The sequence below is a fragment of the Didymosphaeria variabile genome (assembly GCF_027946475.1).
Source record: "Didymosphaeria variabile strain IMI 356815 chromosome Unknown scaffold_5, whole genome shotgun sequence".
Lineage (NCBI taxonomy): Eukaryota > Fungi > Ascomycota > Dothideomycetes > Pleosporales > Didymosphaeriaceae > Didymosphaeria > Didymosphaeria variabile.
In genome coordinates this window covers 3,147,725-3,161,685 of record NW_026611624.1, presented here as the reverse complement: position 1 = coordinate 3,161,685, position 13,961 = coordinate 3,147,725, and the positions used below count along the sequence as shown (strand labels likewise).

Below are 13,961 nucleotides of genomic sequence, written 5' to 3'. Positions count from 1 at the left end.
GAACCAGCGTTGCAGTAAATCAATTAATCAATGGGCAATCCTTGCGCGATTGCGGCGCCAGAGGCTCTTGCTAGTCTAGTGGGTACCTGACAGCGTGATAGCTTCACTTTAGTTGAGGTGCGTGGTGCATGAGTTGCGTTGGCATGCCTGGAGTCGTGGCGCAGGTAATCGTGAGTCATGGTACGGTTGACAGTGATGGCGTGTGAAGTTCCTGAAACCAAGACGAAAAGTCGTACAGTCTAAACAGTTGACAAGTCCTGAGAGTCGTCGACTATGCTTGTTGATTATGTTGGACAGCAGTATAGCGGGGTTGATCAGCCCTATAGAGGCGGTCTGCTTCCCCTCCCCTCCAAGCCTAGCCTAGCCTAGCACCTAACCCCTCGGTCGCCCTACACTACTAGTGTACTGACGTGTTATCGATACGAACTTTTTCTGCCCCTCGCGCGCCCGAGTCACTCGCTATTGCATGCCGCCATCGCCATATCTTATTGCTACGCCCACACCCTTAAGCAATACCATTTAGACTCCATAGGGACCCTTCGAACACTTCGATTGATTTTTACATCACCAACACGCATAGCCTCGTCACAGGTTACTTCGGAACCACCGTCCACAGCCATGGCGAGCACCGAACCGACCGTTTCCACCACCACCGAGCCCGTCGTCGATGACGAGAACGAGGACGACCTTGAAGACATCTTCGATCCGTCAGAGGACGATGAAGTGCCCGAACTCGTGTCTGGCCCTAACGCTCAGAAGAAGTCGAAACCTACAGCCAACACCAGCGCCTCCATAGACGACCAAGTGGCGTCGCTAGCCAAGCATGCAAGCCGAATCCGTCTCGACGACAGAATGGCCGGCACAGGCGGGGGTTCAGCAAGAGACAAGGACAAGGCCGATCGGGCGACGAGCGAGCAGGTGCTAGACCCACGAACGCGCATGATACTCCTGCAACTCCTCAACCGCAACATTGTGTCTGAGATCAATGGTGTCATCTCAACAGGCAAAGAGGCGAATGTTTATCATGCCGCTACCATATCTGAAGATGATGCGCAGCCGCTCCATCGAGCTATCAAGGTGTACAAGACGTCCATATTGGTTTTCAAGGACCGCGACAAGTACGTGACGGGCGAATTCCGTTTTCGCACGGGCTACAACAAAAGCAACAATCGGGCCATGGTGAAGGTGTGGGCAGAGAAAGAGATGCGAAACCTCAGGCGGATATACAACGCTGGTATCCCGGCTCCCGAGCCTCTATACTTGCGCCTACACGTTCTCGTCATGAGCTTCCTGGGCGACAAGAAGGGCTGGCCTGCTCCACGGCTCCGAGATGTTGTGTTCGAGGGTCTTACAATCGAAGAGGAAGAGCAAAAGTGGAATAGCTTATATATCCAGCTCCTGGGCTACATGCGAACTATGTACCAGACTTGCCGCCTTGTCCACGCTGATCTCAGCGAGTACAACCTACTTTACCACGAAAACAAGCTCTACATGATCGATGTCTCCCAATCCGTTGAGCACGACCACCCCCGCTCCCTGGAATTCCTGCGCATGGACGTAAAGAATGTGTCAGATTTCTTCCGGTCGCGTAACGTCGATGTGCTCTCCGAGCGGAAGGTGTTCCTCTTCGTGACTGGCGAACAGGGTGGGAAGGAGTTGACTGACATGGAGAAATATGTCCACAGTATGTTTGAGCAGAAGGATGGCCTGACCGCAGAGGAGAGGCAACAGGAAGACAACGTTGATGAAGTTTTCCGCAACCAGTATATCCCCCAGACGCTTGACCAGGTGTACGATATCGAACGTGACGCCGAGCTCGTCAATAGCGGGCAGGGTAATGACCTGATTTACCAGGGACTACTCGCTGGCAAAGCTGCTGATGGGACGCCGATGTCGCAAAACGAGTCTGATGCTTCGCAAGAGGGTAGCGACGCAGATGACACTACATCCGAGGATGAGGAGGGCACGTTCGAGGAACGCGAGAAGGGAACGCCGCGGGGGAAACGCAATATGGACAAAGATGCGAAGCGCGAGCATAAGAAAGCTGTGAAGGAGGAGAAGCGTGAGAAGCGCAAGGAGAAGATCCCGAAGCATTTGAAGAAGAAATTGGTGTCGCAGTCGTCGCGGAAGAAGTGAGGAGACTCAACGCATGCATACACATTTCAAATACAGCTAGGCACCACGGTTGGTTACGAACCATCCTCAGGGTAAGTCTACCACGCACCATCTTGTTGGACGGGAACTTTTGGGACTCGTGACGAAGAAAAGCCCGGCATTTCTGAGAACCTGCTATAGCGTGGTTTTCGCAAGATAACCCGCAAGGTGGGCGACTGGAACTAGGTGTCGCCGAATAGCCTCCCCTTTACTTCGATTGTGGTTGGCTTTGCGGATCAAAGAGAGCACTGAGAGTCATGCGGCTTGGATACTAGTTCAGTCATGACTAGAAGTACGATGTACTAACCGAAAAGCAGATACATACTCCAGAGCTTAATACAAAGCGCCGTGTCAGAAGTTCCGGTACGCTACGATCTCCGGACCAGGCAAACCAGACGCCTGTATGAAGATCTCTCACTGAATACCTAGCATCCAGAAAGGAAGATTCACGAGATCATGGGCGTACCCACGCGGGAGCCCAACGTAATGAGTATGACGCTACGTCCAAAGTACTATGTCTACATCACCAATTGTACAAGATCTTAAGGGTTTTACCTCTTGAGTATTTTACAGCATATTCTTCCTCCAGGCCCTCGTAGCCAGCTTCTCAATCTCCCCCACCTCCACCGGCCCCTTCACCTCGCCATCCTCCAATGCCTCCACAATTGCATCCGCAACCGTATCCGCCTTAAGCGGCTTGATCCCCCCTGCCCCCATCAACCAAGTCAGCCTCCCTCCCACGGCACTATTCACCATACTTGCGATCCCGCCCGCCGCAGCAATCGGCAGCGTAAATGTCCGACTCGAATCGTACATGAACGGCGCCCTTATGAACACGTTCCTCATACCAGAAAAGCTGGTGCCTATGATCTGCTCTGCCTCGCGCTTCGTCGTGATATACCTCTTAGGCAGCACAGGTGCCCCCGCCGCAGCACTAACATACAAATACGTCCGCACTTTCTTTGCCTCCGCCTCCTTCGCCAGGCTAACCGCACTGTCCCTGTTCATGACCTCATACGTGAGCTGTCCGTCTTTCTCCTGGGGCGTTAGCCGCTCTCCCTCTTTCCTTTCGAATGGATTCTGCGTCCCGGCTTTTGCGGCGCTGAAGGCGCGTTGAAGGCCGGATATGGGGGATTCGCGGCCAGAAACGACGCCTTTGTAGTCGGCTTCGAGGAGGATACCCATGGTGTGGACTACAGCAGTTGCGGAGGTGAGGTGCGAGGCGTAGGTGGACGGGTCGAGGACGTCGCCTTTTTCCCAGGATACGGAGGCGGACCAGGAAGGAGGGGTCGGGGAGGAGGAGACGGAGGGCCAGTTGGGGGTGCCAGAGCGTCTGTAGCAATATTTAGTTATGTTGAATAAGAAATAGGAAGTGGCAGTGCAGTGGACGAGTAACATACGATATCGAGGTTACAGCCCAGCCGCGTTGCGCCGCTGCTCTGCAGATGCGGCTTCCTGTGCGGTAGGTTAACACCAATGTACATTTGAGCTTCAATTGGGTGAAAGAAGGACTATGAAGGGAGTAACATACCAAGGAATCCATTTCCTCCGCAGACTACAAGCTTCTTCTTCGCTGCTGAAGCCATTGTTGTGTTGTATGCGGAGGAAAAACGCTTCGAAGCTTGAGGCTCAAAATGTCGAGTGGTGAGGTCACTCCACCGAAGCTATCCGCCGCAGTGGCAAGGGTCCCACGCGACCGCCAAGACTCCCGCGGCGAGCCCCAGATTTTAGAAGCGCATGTGAAGCTCCACGACTCCACAACGAACCTTAAAAACTTCCTTCCAATACGGCGCACCATCATACATTCGATCTTATTGTCAATAGCCCACCTTCTCTTACCGAAACATACCGCGACTTGCTGCGTCGAATACTGGTAGGCAGAGCGGCGGTGCGCTCTCGTCAAGATGCCCGCCCCCGCAGCAAACAAGCGCGTCAAGGCCAGTGAAGGCGCACGTCTGCCACCATAATCGCGAGCTAACGACGCGCAGAACAAGCGCGTGAGCCGGAATATCAGTGCGCATGCTTCAATGTGATTGCGCAACCTTCTTTCTAACACCCCCAGTCATTGGCTCCGAAGCCTGGGCCCTCCCTCCTGTAGGCCATCCCGACCGCCCCAAGGGTGTACCCGACGATCACACCAAGCGATGGACAGTCTACGTGCGACAACCAGACGGTGACCCTTCGCTCACAACGTGGCTCAACAAAGTCCAATTCAAGATCTTCAATACCTACGAGAACCCACTCCGCACTTGCGACAATCCGCCCTTCCAGGTAACCGAGACCGGCTGGGGCGGGTTCACCATCGATATACGGTTACATTTTCAGCCCATCAGCGGCGAGAAGGCTCAGTACAGGCAGCACTTCCTGCAATTGGAGAAATACGGCGATGAGAAGCTACAGGCAGAACAGGAGAAGACGGGCTGTGTGAGGAGCGAGTTTCTGGAGGTGGTGCAATTTAATGAACCGACCGAGGCACTATACGAGGCGCTCACTGCAGATGACCAATGGAGCTACCTTGCGCTTGGTGCGAAGGGTGGTAAGAAGACCTCGAGCATGAGCACAGGACCGAATGGGCGACCGAAGCGCGGTTTTCCAAATGGCGAGCGAAGTGCGCAGTTACCCGAGAAGGGTGGCGACGATATCCCATTCAGCCAGGAGCAGGAGGCTGAACTGATAAACCAGCTCAAAGCCAAGATGGCGGAGGTCGACAAGGCATTAGCAGGGGAGAACAAGAAGAGGGAAGAGACGGAGGCCAAACTTAAGTCGCTAAGGGAAGAGCTTGGACATGAGGCTGCCCAACAGGCGGCGCAACAAGCGAGCGGGGACAGAAGTCGGAGGAGGTGAGAGGTAGTCGAATAAAGTTCATGTTAGGATCAATCTGGTTGAGACGTTCTGCTGACGTTTAACGTGTCTAGTGGAAGGGAGCTGAGAAAGACGAGGAAGGCGAGAGGATCCGTTTGACGACCATTGTGGAAGGCGTTTTATTATGGTTCTGAGCACAGCGGAGGGATTCTGCCTCGATGCCCTCGACACGGGCTTACTTTACGCGGCGATCGCATCACCAAGGCGTTGGGAAATGGAACAGCTATGCTGGCGTACAAGCAGGAGGCGTTGGTGCCAGCTTACTGATATCTCTTCCTATTGCGGTCTCCAACTTAACATTACGAGGATGCTAATGCTTTCTCTGATGTCCCAACCAAGAACGCCGTACACATTCTTATACAGCGCCGCAGATCATGCCACCCACTCTGACCTCACCTGCCACCCGACTTATGCTTCATAGTATCAAAGTCAATCTCCGACTTCACCACAGTCTTACTCTTCCTTGTTACACCCTTCCCCGTACTCATCCCTTCCGTCCTTTCCACACCCTTCTCAACCCACTATCCATCTATCAGTTCATATCCAAACCCTCTGCCCTCTCGTCTATGGACAACTCACTGCTTCAGTATGCTTACTCAACTCGGGTGTCGCAGGACTGAAATCTAACGGGTTCACGACGTTTCCCTTCCCTGCCGTCTCTTTCGAAGTGACCGGTGAATCTGCGTTCTTGCTGAATGAAGCTTGTGATTGCTCTGCGACCATGTCGTCGCCGCCGGATTGGGAGTACTCGTTGCTGCGCAGATTTATGGCGGCGGGGTCGGAGGCTTCGCGCTCGCCGGTTTTGATGAAGTGGTTATCGGGGAGATTTGAGGGGCTGGGTGAACCGGAGGAGTAGTAGCGGGCAGGAAGGGGAAGGCGCCGGAGAAGGTGGGTGCGGAGCGGGATACGGATCATGGTGGAGGTTGTGGTGTCTGGTCCGATTGTTGGTTGTACAGTTCACGATCGTAGAAATGGTTGAATGTGCAGGATGAGCGGGACGGAAGGTGAACTACTGTGAAGCGAAGCGAAGGAAGATGCTTTACGCTTGTTCACAATTCCATGAGGCGCGAGTACAGTGATCATGATTGGCAGTGATGTAATGGGAGCGTATGGGTGCTAGCCCGATGCAGTAATCGAGGTGATCGAACCCCAGATTTCGTGATGCGCGAATGAGGAGTGATTGCATATGCAGGGTCTGAACAGTAGCGTAAACTCTTCGCAGAGCTTACAAGAGTCCCTGACGTGCGTGCTTAAGCTTGCACGATGTTGCAGAACAGCAACTCAACGTTGAGCGTTACATACTTGCTTTTTCTTCCCTTGGTCCAGAACGAGCAGGAATAAGATGATCCCCGAGTACCTTCAGCCTCTGCCTCACTGGCCGACGCTTGGCCGATCTGGAAGAACGTTCGATCGAACACCTCAAGGGCGGCCAGATGGTTCTCATGACAGGCTGCAAACGTTGTACATGCGGATGACAAACGCGACTTCTCCTTCCGCATTGCCAATCGTTGTTTGGGCCTGTGATGTCACGTACTTTCTTTGATGGGGAGGGCTGACTTCGTTCTGGCCAATCACAACCACGGGTGCTAATGCGATTCATAAGCAAAGCCCTCATGCAGCAGCTCTAGCGATGTCGAGTTGACTCATCTCTTCGCACCTTTCGGATCAGGTATCACGGGTAGACACATATTACCTGCGGAGGTCCGCTGAGGCTGCGACTTCAATCTTCTTCCACTGATCACTTTGTCGACTGCGACAACAGCAACGCAAGCTCACCTACCCGGCTGTAGGCGCTGACACTTTCAATTGATAACAGAACAGCTGGATACCCATCAAAATCCTTGCGGACATATGTGGTTAATAGTCCGCACACAATGACATCCAAACTCAGGAACGCATCTCTGCGCGAGACACTGTCTATCGCCCATACCGCCGAGTGCAAGCTCCGTCTCGAAGTAGACCGTCCAGATAGAGACCTCAGATTTATGCTTGGGCACGCGCTTACACTCGACTCGGTCTCGTTACGGTTGATTGAGATTGAACGCGAGGCGGCCACTGTCCAGCAGCCAAGCCATGCGAGCGGTATCAAATTCCAAGCGGCTTCGAACGGCTCGACGACAAGAAGAACGAGCCCGCCGCCAAGCAGATTGGCCGAAGTGCATGCAAGTGACGAGGACGAGGATGAGGAGGACAACTACGTTAGCAGCGATGACGAACAGGATGAGCTTTCGCTTACACGATTTCCTTCCGGACCTGCGAAACCACCGCAAGAGCCCCCGCAACTTGTCCCGTCTGAAGAGGATTCATCGGATGAGGAAGAACCGCCATCTCCGGAGCTGCCAAGTGAGGATGTGTTACGCAACATCACAAAAGGCGACGGCAATGAGGATCTCATGAACGCGTATGCAGGCGTCAGGAGGTGTCCTTGTCATGGCCATCACGAAAGTGCACCGAGAATATCGAGGATGTGGGAGATACCGGCAAAGGAGGGTGAGCAACGAGCAGATGGCGTCAGGATAGCTGTGGCCGAGGTTGCTGCGTAGAACGGGTTAATTTTCATCGCAAAGTCCTGTAGGACTGATAACGGCTCATGATTACCCGAAGCGAAAACTGATGCAAGGCGAAAATTGGTTGGGGACATATGGCGTATGGAACGCTTTCATGGCTGGGTTACAAGTTTTACTAATGCGATTGGGATGCAAACGTGCAAGTCCACTCTGACATCTTCTTCACACCCAAGGTGGTGATCTCTATGAGGTCTTCAACCCTGTAGCCTCGCGCTCAAGCATGAGAACATTTTGGTTCCATGGACACGGTCTCAGTCACATGAGTTATTAACATAGGATGAAAGACAATACTACCACCAACTTACGACTCGGAAGACTGAGATCAATAGCTTGAGTACACTACGTCTTGCGGCGGAGTCATGCTCTAGTTAGTCTGCATTTCTCTCTGGTGAACACACGCTGGGCACCACTAATTCACTATGGTAGTGCTTTATCCTCTTATCTACAAAGAGCTTCCATTGATAGCCAAGGCAACTATATCATCAACAAGGACTAACGTTGGGAGTACAATTTTGCTGGAGGTACAATAGACCAGTTATATCATGCCTGTATGCCTGTTCAAAATGGAGCCAGCGATGCCTCATTTCACAAGGACTTCAGGAGAATCACATGCAATCAATCGTTCCCTGAACGATACAAGAAAAACAAAGAATTCTTGGGACAAGTTGTTATATTGGCTCGCAGTCTACATTATATATGTACGCGCTACCGGTCCCTGTCCATTGCTTCCCCCACTCTCTCACCACCATCACCACCGAGACGATCTCATCGTCAAAGTATCCGAGCACATAGAGGAATGTATATGAAAGAACGTTAAAAAAGAAACGTGTAAGCAATCGCGTTATAGTTCTACGCAAGTGCAAAAGATGGCGTACGATCGGTTGACGAAATGGAAGAGCGAGTGCAAATGGTGTTCAGTGTTGCGGTGCCAGTGATGTTGTTGGCTCTGATGAAGCATCGATTGACGTTTCCAAATCGAAATATCTGGCTCGTGGGTGTGCTTTCCTAGACCTCAAACTCTGGGTTCGGGCTCGGGCTCGCGACGAGAGTCTGGCCTCCGATTTATGGGTTCAGGCTCGGCACTGCGCTTTTTGATGCCGCCCGATTCAGATCCATCACGTTGCCATCGAGCTCCGAGAGTCTCAGTGTCTTCGTCTTCGTCCTCAGCAGTGCGCTTATTCGATCCAGTCCTTGGACCACGAATACTTGGCTCCGGAGCAGCCGATCGCCCATGGTGGTTAGCATGGGCAGATCTAGCTTCGAGCGCTTCGAGAGCGTCGGAGTCCTCATCTTGGATCTCAGCTGAAGGAGCGTTGTTGACTGAGGGTTCAAGTTCGGCGGGGAAGGTTTCGGCACCCTGAGTTTGATAGCGGACGCGCTCGGGTTCAGCAGATCGTCGACGGCCGCTTCCTGCTCTGTCAAAAGGCTCAGGCTGACGCTTGCCGTTGCCATTGAGGTCTGATCGGCCGTCTTGCCAATAGTTTGGAAAGCGAAAGTTCTTCTTGCGGACATTCGGCTCGGAAAATCGAGTCTCGATGTCGGCCTGGCTGGGAGGTTCAGGCTGCCGTTTGCCGTTACCGGCTTTATCCGCATTGGAGCATACATATGCATACTGCTTGAGACATATTGGCCCAGTCCCAACCCCAGATGGCGATGGAGCCTCACTGGAGCAATCAAGATCGGGATGCGTAAGACATACTGATCCGTCGGCTTCCGGGACTGGTGCAGTGAGAATGGGGAGCACAAAAGTAGCTAGGATGAGTGTGGAGCGCATGTTATCGATGATGGGAATAGTACAGCTGTGTATATTTTGGATTTTCAACGGGTGCTCAGCACTTAAGTATATAAACAATAGTTGATGTGGGCACAGCCTCCAATTGAAGGGAATTGGTAAAGAGGGTTTCGGGATTTTCTGCCTTCTAACAAACGGCGAGTTTGGGGTTTTTATGTATTCTAGAATGGATTCGCTGTGTTACTCCCTATCTGAGTAACGATACTGTGCGAGCCTCGGGGAGTGTACTGAAGCGCCGGCCGTGCCGCACCGGTGAATGAGGCTGTGCCGACCATGTTCGTGATGAACAAGACCCCAACGCTCTACGCCAAAACGTTACGGGGCTGGTCTATACCGGGACAGGTAAGGTCTGCAGGCCATCCGAGAACGTGACTGGCCGAATATCGTGGCTAGTTACGATTTGGGTTACTGGACAATGCAATCAGATAAGCGCTTGGGTACGATGCGCCTAGCCGGCGAAATTCACGGATGCTCATAGAGTATCGATTGTGAGCTGATCGGCAGGCATTGACCAATACCTGCAAGCGCACCCCACCTAAACACGACAACCGTGGACTACGCCGCAGCGCTTTCAAATATGTTCTCAACTACCAAGAATTTGCTTGCCCAGACTGGAAGGCGTTCACATGGATTACCTGATTGACGCAATGTCTTGATGTGCTGAGATACAGAACCTACATGGAGCGCGTGCGGCTCATCCAGGAAACGCTCTTATTCCTTTTATCGGGGGGTAAAAGCAGCAGCGTTTATAGGTGCAAGGCAGACTTCGCAAGCATGTATCAAGCGCTGGGTAATCGATTGCAATTTTGGTCCAAGCAAGATTCGAGACTTGTTAAAATTCACATTGGAAGCATACCTACCTAGGTAGTTACATGCCGCCGGCAGAGGCGAACATAGGTACAGGCGATCACTACAGCGAGTCGATGGGTTAGCGTCATGCGTCGCGCGCTGAATGTGAAGGCATTCTACCGAACAAGAAGCTGAAACTGACAAACGAGGACAGAAGCCGTTTCCATGAAAGCTAGCGGTAATTCTTCTCTTCCGTTATTTGTCCACTTTACCTCCCATAATCGTGATTTAAGATGGAAGAGACGAATGATGATCGATCCAATGGGACCCTCTAAACAGCGTTTAGAGGGCCTGAACGGTACGTAGAGCAAGTTTGTCCGCATGCCCCATCGCTCGCTGTCGATGTACTATAACGTATACTTTCCACTGCCGATAGGCCTCGATGTGGCAGCATATCGGAAGAACGAACCTTGCGCGAGAGACAGCACGAAACGTTACCTGGCTGTCGATGCCTGACTGGGCTGTAATAAGCGTTCCCAATACTTTGTACTTCAATGTTCACAAGCCCTTAAACAAGTCCGGGTTCCCAATGTTAGAGTGTGGGCCATCGGAAACTTACAACCCCTTATGCCACCACTAGAATCATGTCTGGTTTTGCCTTGCGGCCCTCCGTGTCTTAGGAATTTCATGCAACAACCTTGTCATGACTTGAGTATCGCATGAAGGGCCCATGCAAGTCATATCATCCGATGTCGTAACACGGAGCCCATCAAAGGCCAGCAAAAGAGAACAATTCCAAGGATGGAGTTTCATTGGCATGTAGTCTACATATTGTATGTATACAGTCCATCCCTGTTCGGCGGCTTCATTCCCGCTCTCTTCTCCATGGGTTTACTTCTCAAGAAATCCAAACGTATACACAGAACATCGCACTAGGTAAGAGACGAGAAGGAAGTGCTATTTGTTTAACTCCGTGTGAGCAAGACCAAGGTCTGCGGCATTGTCTGGCCATAGCAGTCGGGAAGAAATTGTCCAGTGTTGCGGCTAAGATGTTCAGTTGGGCTGGGCCTCGTTGATGAGGGCGGCGCTGCTGAAGCCACGGGCCTTCAGAGCTTCGATGAGTCCGCTGGCCCAGGTAGAGCGTTTGCCGGCACCGCTGCGAGAGAAGGGTTCGGGCTGGGCCTCACGCTTGCCAGCACCGCTGCGATCAAAGGGCTGAGCCTCACGCTTGCCAGCACCGCTGCGATCAAAGGGCTGGGCCTCACGCTTGCCGGCACCGCTGCGAGAGAAGGGTTCGGGCTGGGCCTCACGCTTTCCGGCACCGCTGCGATCAAAGGGCTGGGCCTCACGTTTGCCAGCACCGCTGCGATCAAAGGGCTGGGCCTCACGCTTGCCGGCACCGCTGCGATCAAAGGGCTGAGCCTCACGCTTGCCGGCACCGCTGCGATCAAAGGGCTGAGCCTCACGCTTGCCGGCACCGCTGCGAGAGAAGGGTTCGGGCTGGGCCTCACGCTTGCCAGCACCGCTGCGATCAAAGGGCTGAGCCTCACGCTTGCCGGCACCGCTGCGAGAGAAAGGTTCGGGCTGGGCCTCGCGCTTGCCGGCACCGCTGCGAGAGAAAGGTTCAGGCTGGGCCTCGCGCTTGCCCGCTCCGCTGCGAGAGAAGGGTTCAGGCTGGGCCTCACGTTTGCCAGCACCGCTGCGAGAGAAAGGTTCAGGCTGGGCCTCGCGCTTGCCGGCACCGCTGCGAGAGAAGGGTTCGGGCTGGGCCTCACGTCTGCCAGCACCGCTGCGAGAGAATGGTTCAGGCTCAGCAGTACGCTTGCCAGCACCGCTGCGGCTGAAAGGTGTGGGCTCAGGAGAGCGACGCTCCAGCTCTTCCTCGTCCTCTACCTCCTCCTCATCGTCGTTAGAGCGACGGCCGGCACCACTACGCGAAAAGCGGCGCTCGAGTTCCTCCTCGTCCTCTACGTCGTCCTCCTCGTCGACAGAGCGACGGCCGGCACCACTGCGAGAAAAGGGTTCGGGCTCAGCAGTACGCTTGCCGGCACCGGCACGACTGAAACGGCGCTCCAGCTCTTCCTCGTCCTCTACATCATTATCAATGATAGAGCGACGGCCGGCACCACTGCGAGAGAAGGGCTCGGGCTCAGCAGTTCGCTTGCCAGCACCGGCACGACTGAAGCGCGCCTCGAGCACATCCTCAACAGCTTGGTCGCCTCCTTTCCTGATCCAAGGCTCAGCTGCCGGAAGGGGAGCGGCGAGAGCGCTAATAGCGATAGTTGCGATGATAAGTGCGGAACGCATGTTGTCGGGTATGTGGATTGTTTGTGATATTGATTTTTTGGGGGTATTGGTTTGCAGATGGTGCACAGCACGTGAAATTAGAGAAGCAGTAAAAGTAGGCACAGCCTATGATTAGAAGTTGAGATGCAAAGAATGCGTTGGGAAGATCCGGATCCTCTGGTCTTTGAATGATGGGCGTGGAGGTGTCCTTTATCCATTTCGAAACGGCCTCGGGCGGAGAATGGCATGGGATATCATGCGAACGCTCATTGGACCAGGGGTAAAGTGATTTTGGCTGCCGAAGCGCTGCGTTCTCGATGTTGTGGCATGCAGCCGTGATCTCGTGTTGATAAAAATAAGCGCTGCTCTAGGCTATGATAGGCTACGCTTAAGAGCATGTCAAGCATCCTCACGGTGCTCTAGCCGCCCGCAACCCGCCACGACGGCACCCAAACTCTCCAACCACTCATCGTTCGAGCCAAGATGTGCATCCAACCGAACCTCCCGCTTCCATTCACTCCAACTGCATGCACCCACAATGACACAATGGTGCACGGTCCGCTATTGGCAGGTGGGTCGGGCAGCTTAAGCGCCTGGCTTCTTCGTTGTAACTGCTTTGGCTATGTTGCATGAACCGTAAGCCACGCTGAAGCTCTTGACTGGTCCTTCGCATTATATTGATCCTGCGCAGATGGTACAGCATTATCCAATGACTTGGTGGGCCTGATCTCGGCTCCATCTTTCCCAACTGCGCCGCATAGGTGCGCCGGATTTCCTCCACGAAACTGGGCTGAGGTGTTCGATTCTGGAAGGTACTGGAACGAATTGACGTGTAGTGCGTGCGCCGAATATGTGATGATAACAAAATGGCGCATGGTGCTGCAGTCTGTTGACCCCCCTTCCCCCATTGGTGGAATGGACCGACGAACGTACCGATCTTGAGGTACTTCAGATATTGTCACCTATCACTGCCAGTGAATGGAATGAGCAGGCGGTACCATGGGCAAATTGACATACCGTGTGCAGGATTATGCGATGCCTCATTCTCAAAGCCGAAGAGAACCGACACGAGCATATGGGTAGAGTTGAGGATCTCTGATGTCACTGAGTGATTGATTAGGCACGTCTGCCCCGTAACTATGATTGATATTGAACAAACGCGAATTTAGACCAAACACACTTCACTATCTGATGTGGTCACTCGTTCTGACCGAGCGCATATAGAAGTGGCAGCTTCTTCGCTTGTACAATGCATTGGAGCTACTCGACCCGCTGTACACTGGATGCAAACCACCTATCCGAGTGGTGTCAACTAGATGTCAAGTTCCCTTGGCTTTTCACACCACCTAGCGTAACCGATGGCGTAGCGGGGAATGTGGAAAGGCTCAGCAAGCTTGGAACAGCAGGTCACAAGATGATTTAAGCCAACACGAATCTAGTATTCATCCATCACTATGTGACATTCATAAAAGAGTGTGAGCTGTATAGAGCCAAAAGACTCGGGAAGTTCA

General features: G+C 53.2%; 7 protein-coding genes across 7 annotated transcripts; 3 read left to right on the top strand and 4 right to left on the bottom strand.

Moving 5' to 3' along the window:
• Positions 1 to 618: 618 nt before the first annotated feature.
• Positions 619 to 2,136, top strand: rio1 (Serine/threonine-protein kinase rio1; the record flags this gene model as incomplete). Its single annotated transcript, XM_056216277.1, has 1 exon — positions 619 to 2,136. One exon carries the CDS (start codon positions 619 to 621, stop codon positions 2,134 to 2,136), a length of 1,518 nt encoding a protein of 505 aa, XP_056070524.1.
• Positions 2,137 to 2,721: 585 nt separating this feature from the next.
• On the bottom strand, positions 2,722 to 3,740 carry N0V89_007514 (uncharacterized protein; the record flags this gene model as incomplete). Its single annotated transcript, XM_056216276.1, has 3 exons — positions 2,722 to 3,487; positions 3,555 to 3,609; positions 3,686 to 3,740. 3 exons carry the CDS (start codon positions 3,738 to 3,740, stop codon positions 2,722 to 2,724), a joined length of 876 nt encoding a protein of 291 aa, XP_056070523.1.
• A 318-nt stretch (positions 3,741 to 4,058) lies between these two features.
• Positions 4,059 to 4,998, top strand: YAF9 (NuA4 histone H4 acetyltransferase complex and the SWR1 complex subunit; the record flags this gene model as incomplete). Its single annotated transcript, XM_056216275.1, has 3 exons — positions 4,059 to 4,091; positions 4,143 to 4,167; positions 4,217 to 4,998. The coding sequence occupies 3 exons, from the start codon at positions 4,059 to 4,061 to the stop codon at positions 4,996 to 4,998; spliced, it is 840 nt and encodes a 279-aa protein (XP_056070522.1).
• A 410-nt stretch (positions 4,999 to 5,408) lies between these two features.
• N0V89_007512 (uncharacterized protein) lies at positions 5,409 to 5,931 on the bottom strand (the record flags this gene model as incomplete). Its single annotated transcript, XM_056216274.1, has 2 exons — positions 5,409 to 5,537; positions 5,596 to 5,931. The coding sequence occupies 2 exons, from the start codon at positions 5,929 to 5,931 to the stop codon at positions 5,409 to 5,411; spliced, it is 465 nt and encodes a 154-aa protein (XP_056070521.1).
• Positions 5,932 to 6,890: 959 nt separating this feature from the next.
• Positions 6,891 to 7,559, top strand: N0V89_007511 (uncharacterized protein; the record flags this gene model as incomplete). Its single annotated transcript, XM_056216273.1, has 1 exon — positions 6,891 to 7,559. The coding sequence occupies one exon, from the start codon at positions 6,891 to 6,893 to the stop codon at positions 7,557 to 7,559; it is 669 nt and encodes a 222-aa protein (XP_056070520.1).
• Positions 7,560 to 8,595: 1,036 nt separating this feature from the next.
• Positions 8,596 to 9,357, bottom strand: N0V89_007510 (uncharacterized protein; the record flags this gene model as incomplete). Its single annotated transcript, XM_056216272.1, has 1 exon — positions 8,596 to 9,357. One exon carries the CDS (start codon positions 9,355 to 9,357, stop codon positions 8,596 to 8,598), a length of 762 nt encoding a protein of 253 aa, XP_056070519.1.
• Positions 9,358 to 11,217: 1,860 nt separating this feature from the next.
• N0V89_007509 (uncharacterized protein) lies at positions 11,218 to 12,471 on the bottom strand (the record flags this gene model as incomplete). The annotated part of the gene is made up of 1 exon (XM_056216271.1): positions 11,218 to 12,471. The coding sequence occupies one exon, from the start codon at positions 12,469 to 12,471 to the stop codon at positions 11,218 to 11,220; it is 1,254 nt and encodes a 417-aa protein (XP_056070518.1).
• Positions 12,472 to 13,961: the final 1,490 nt, after the last annotated feature.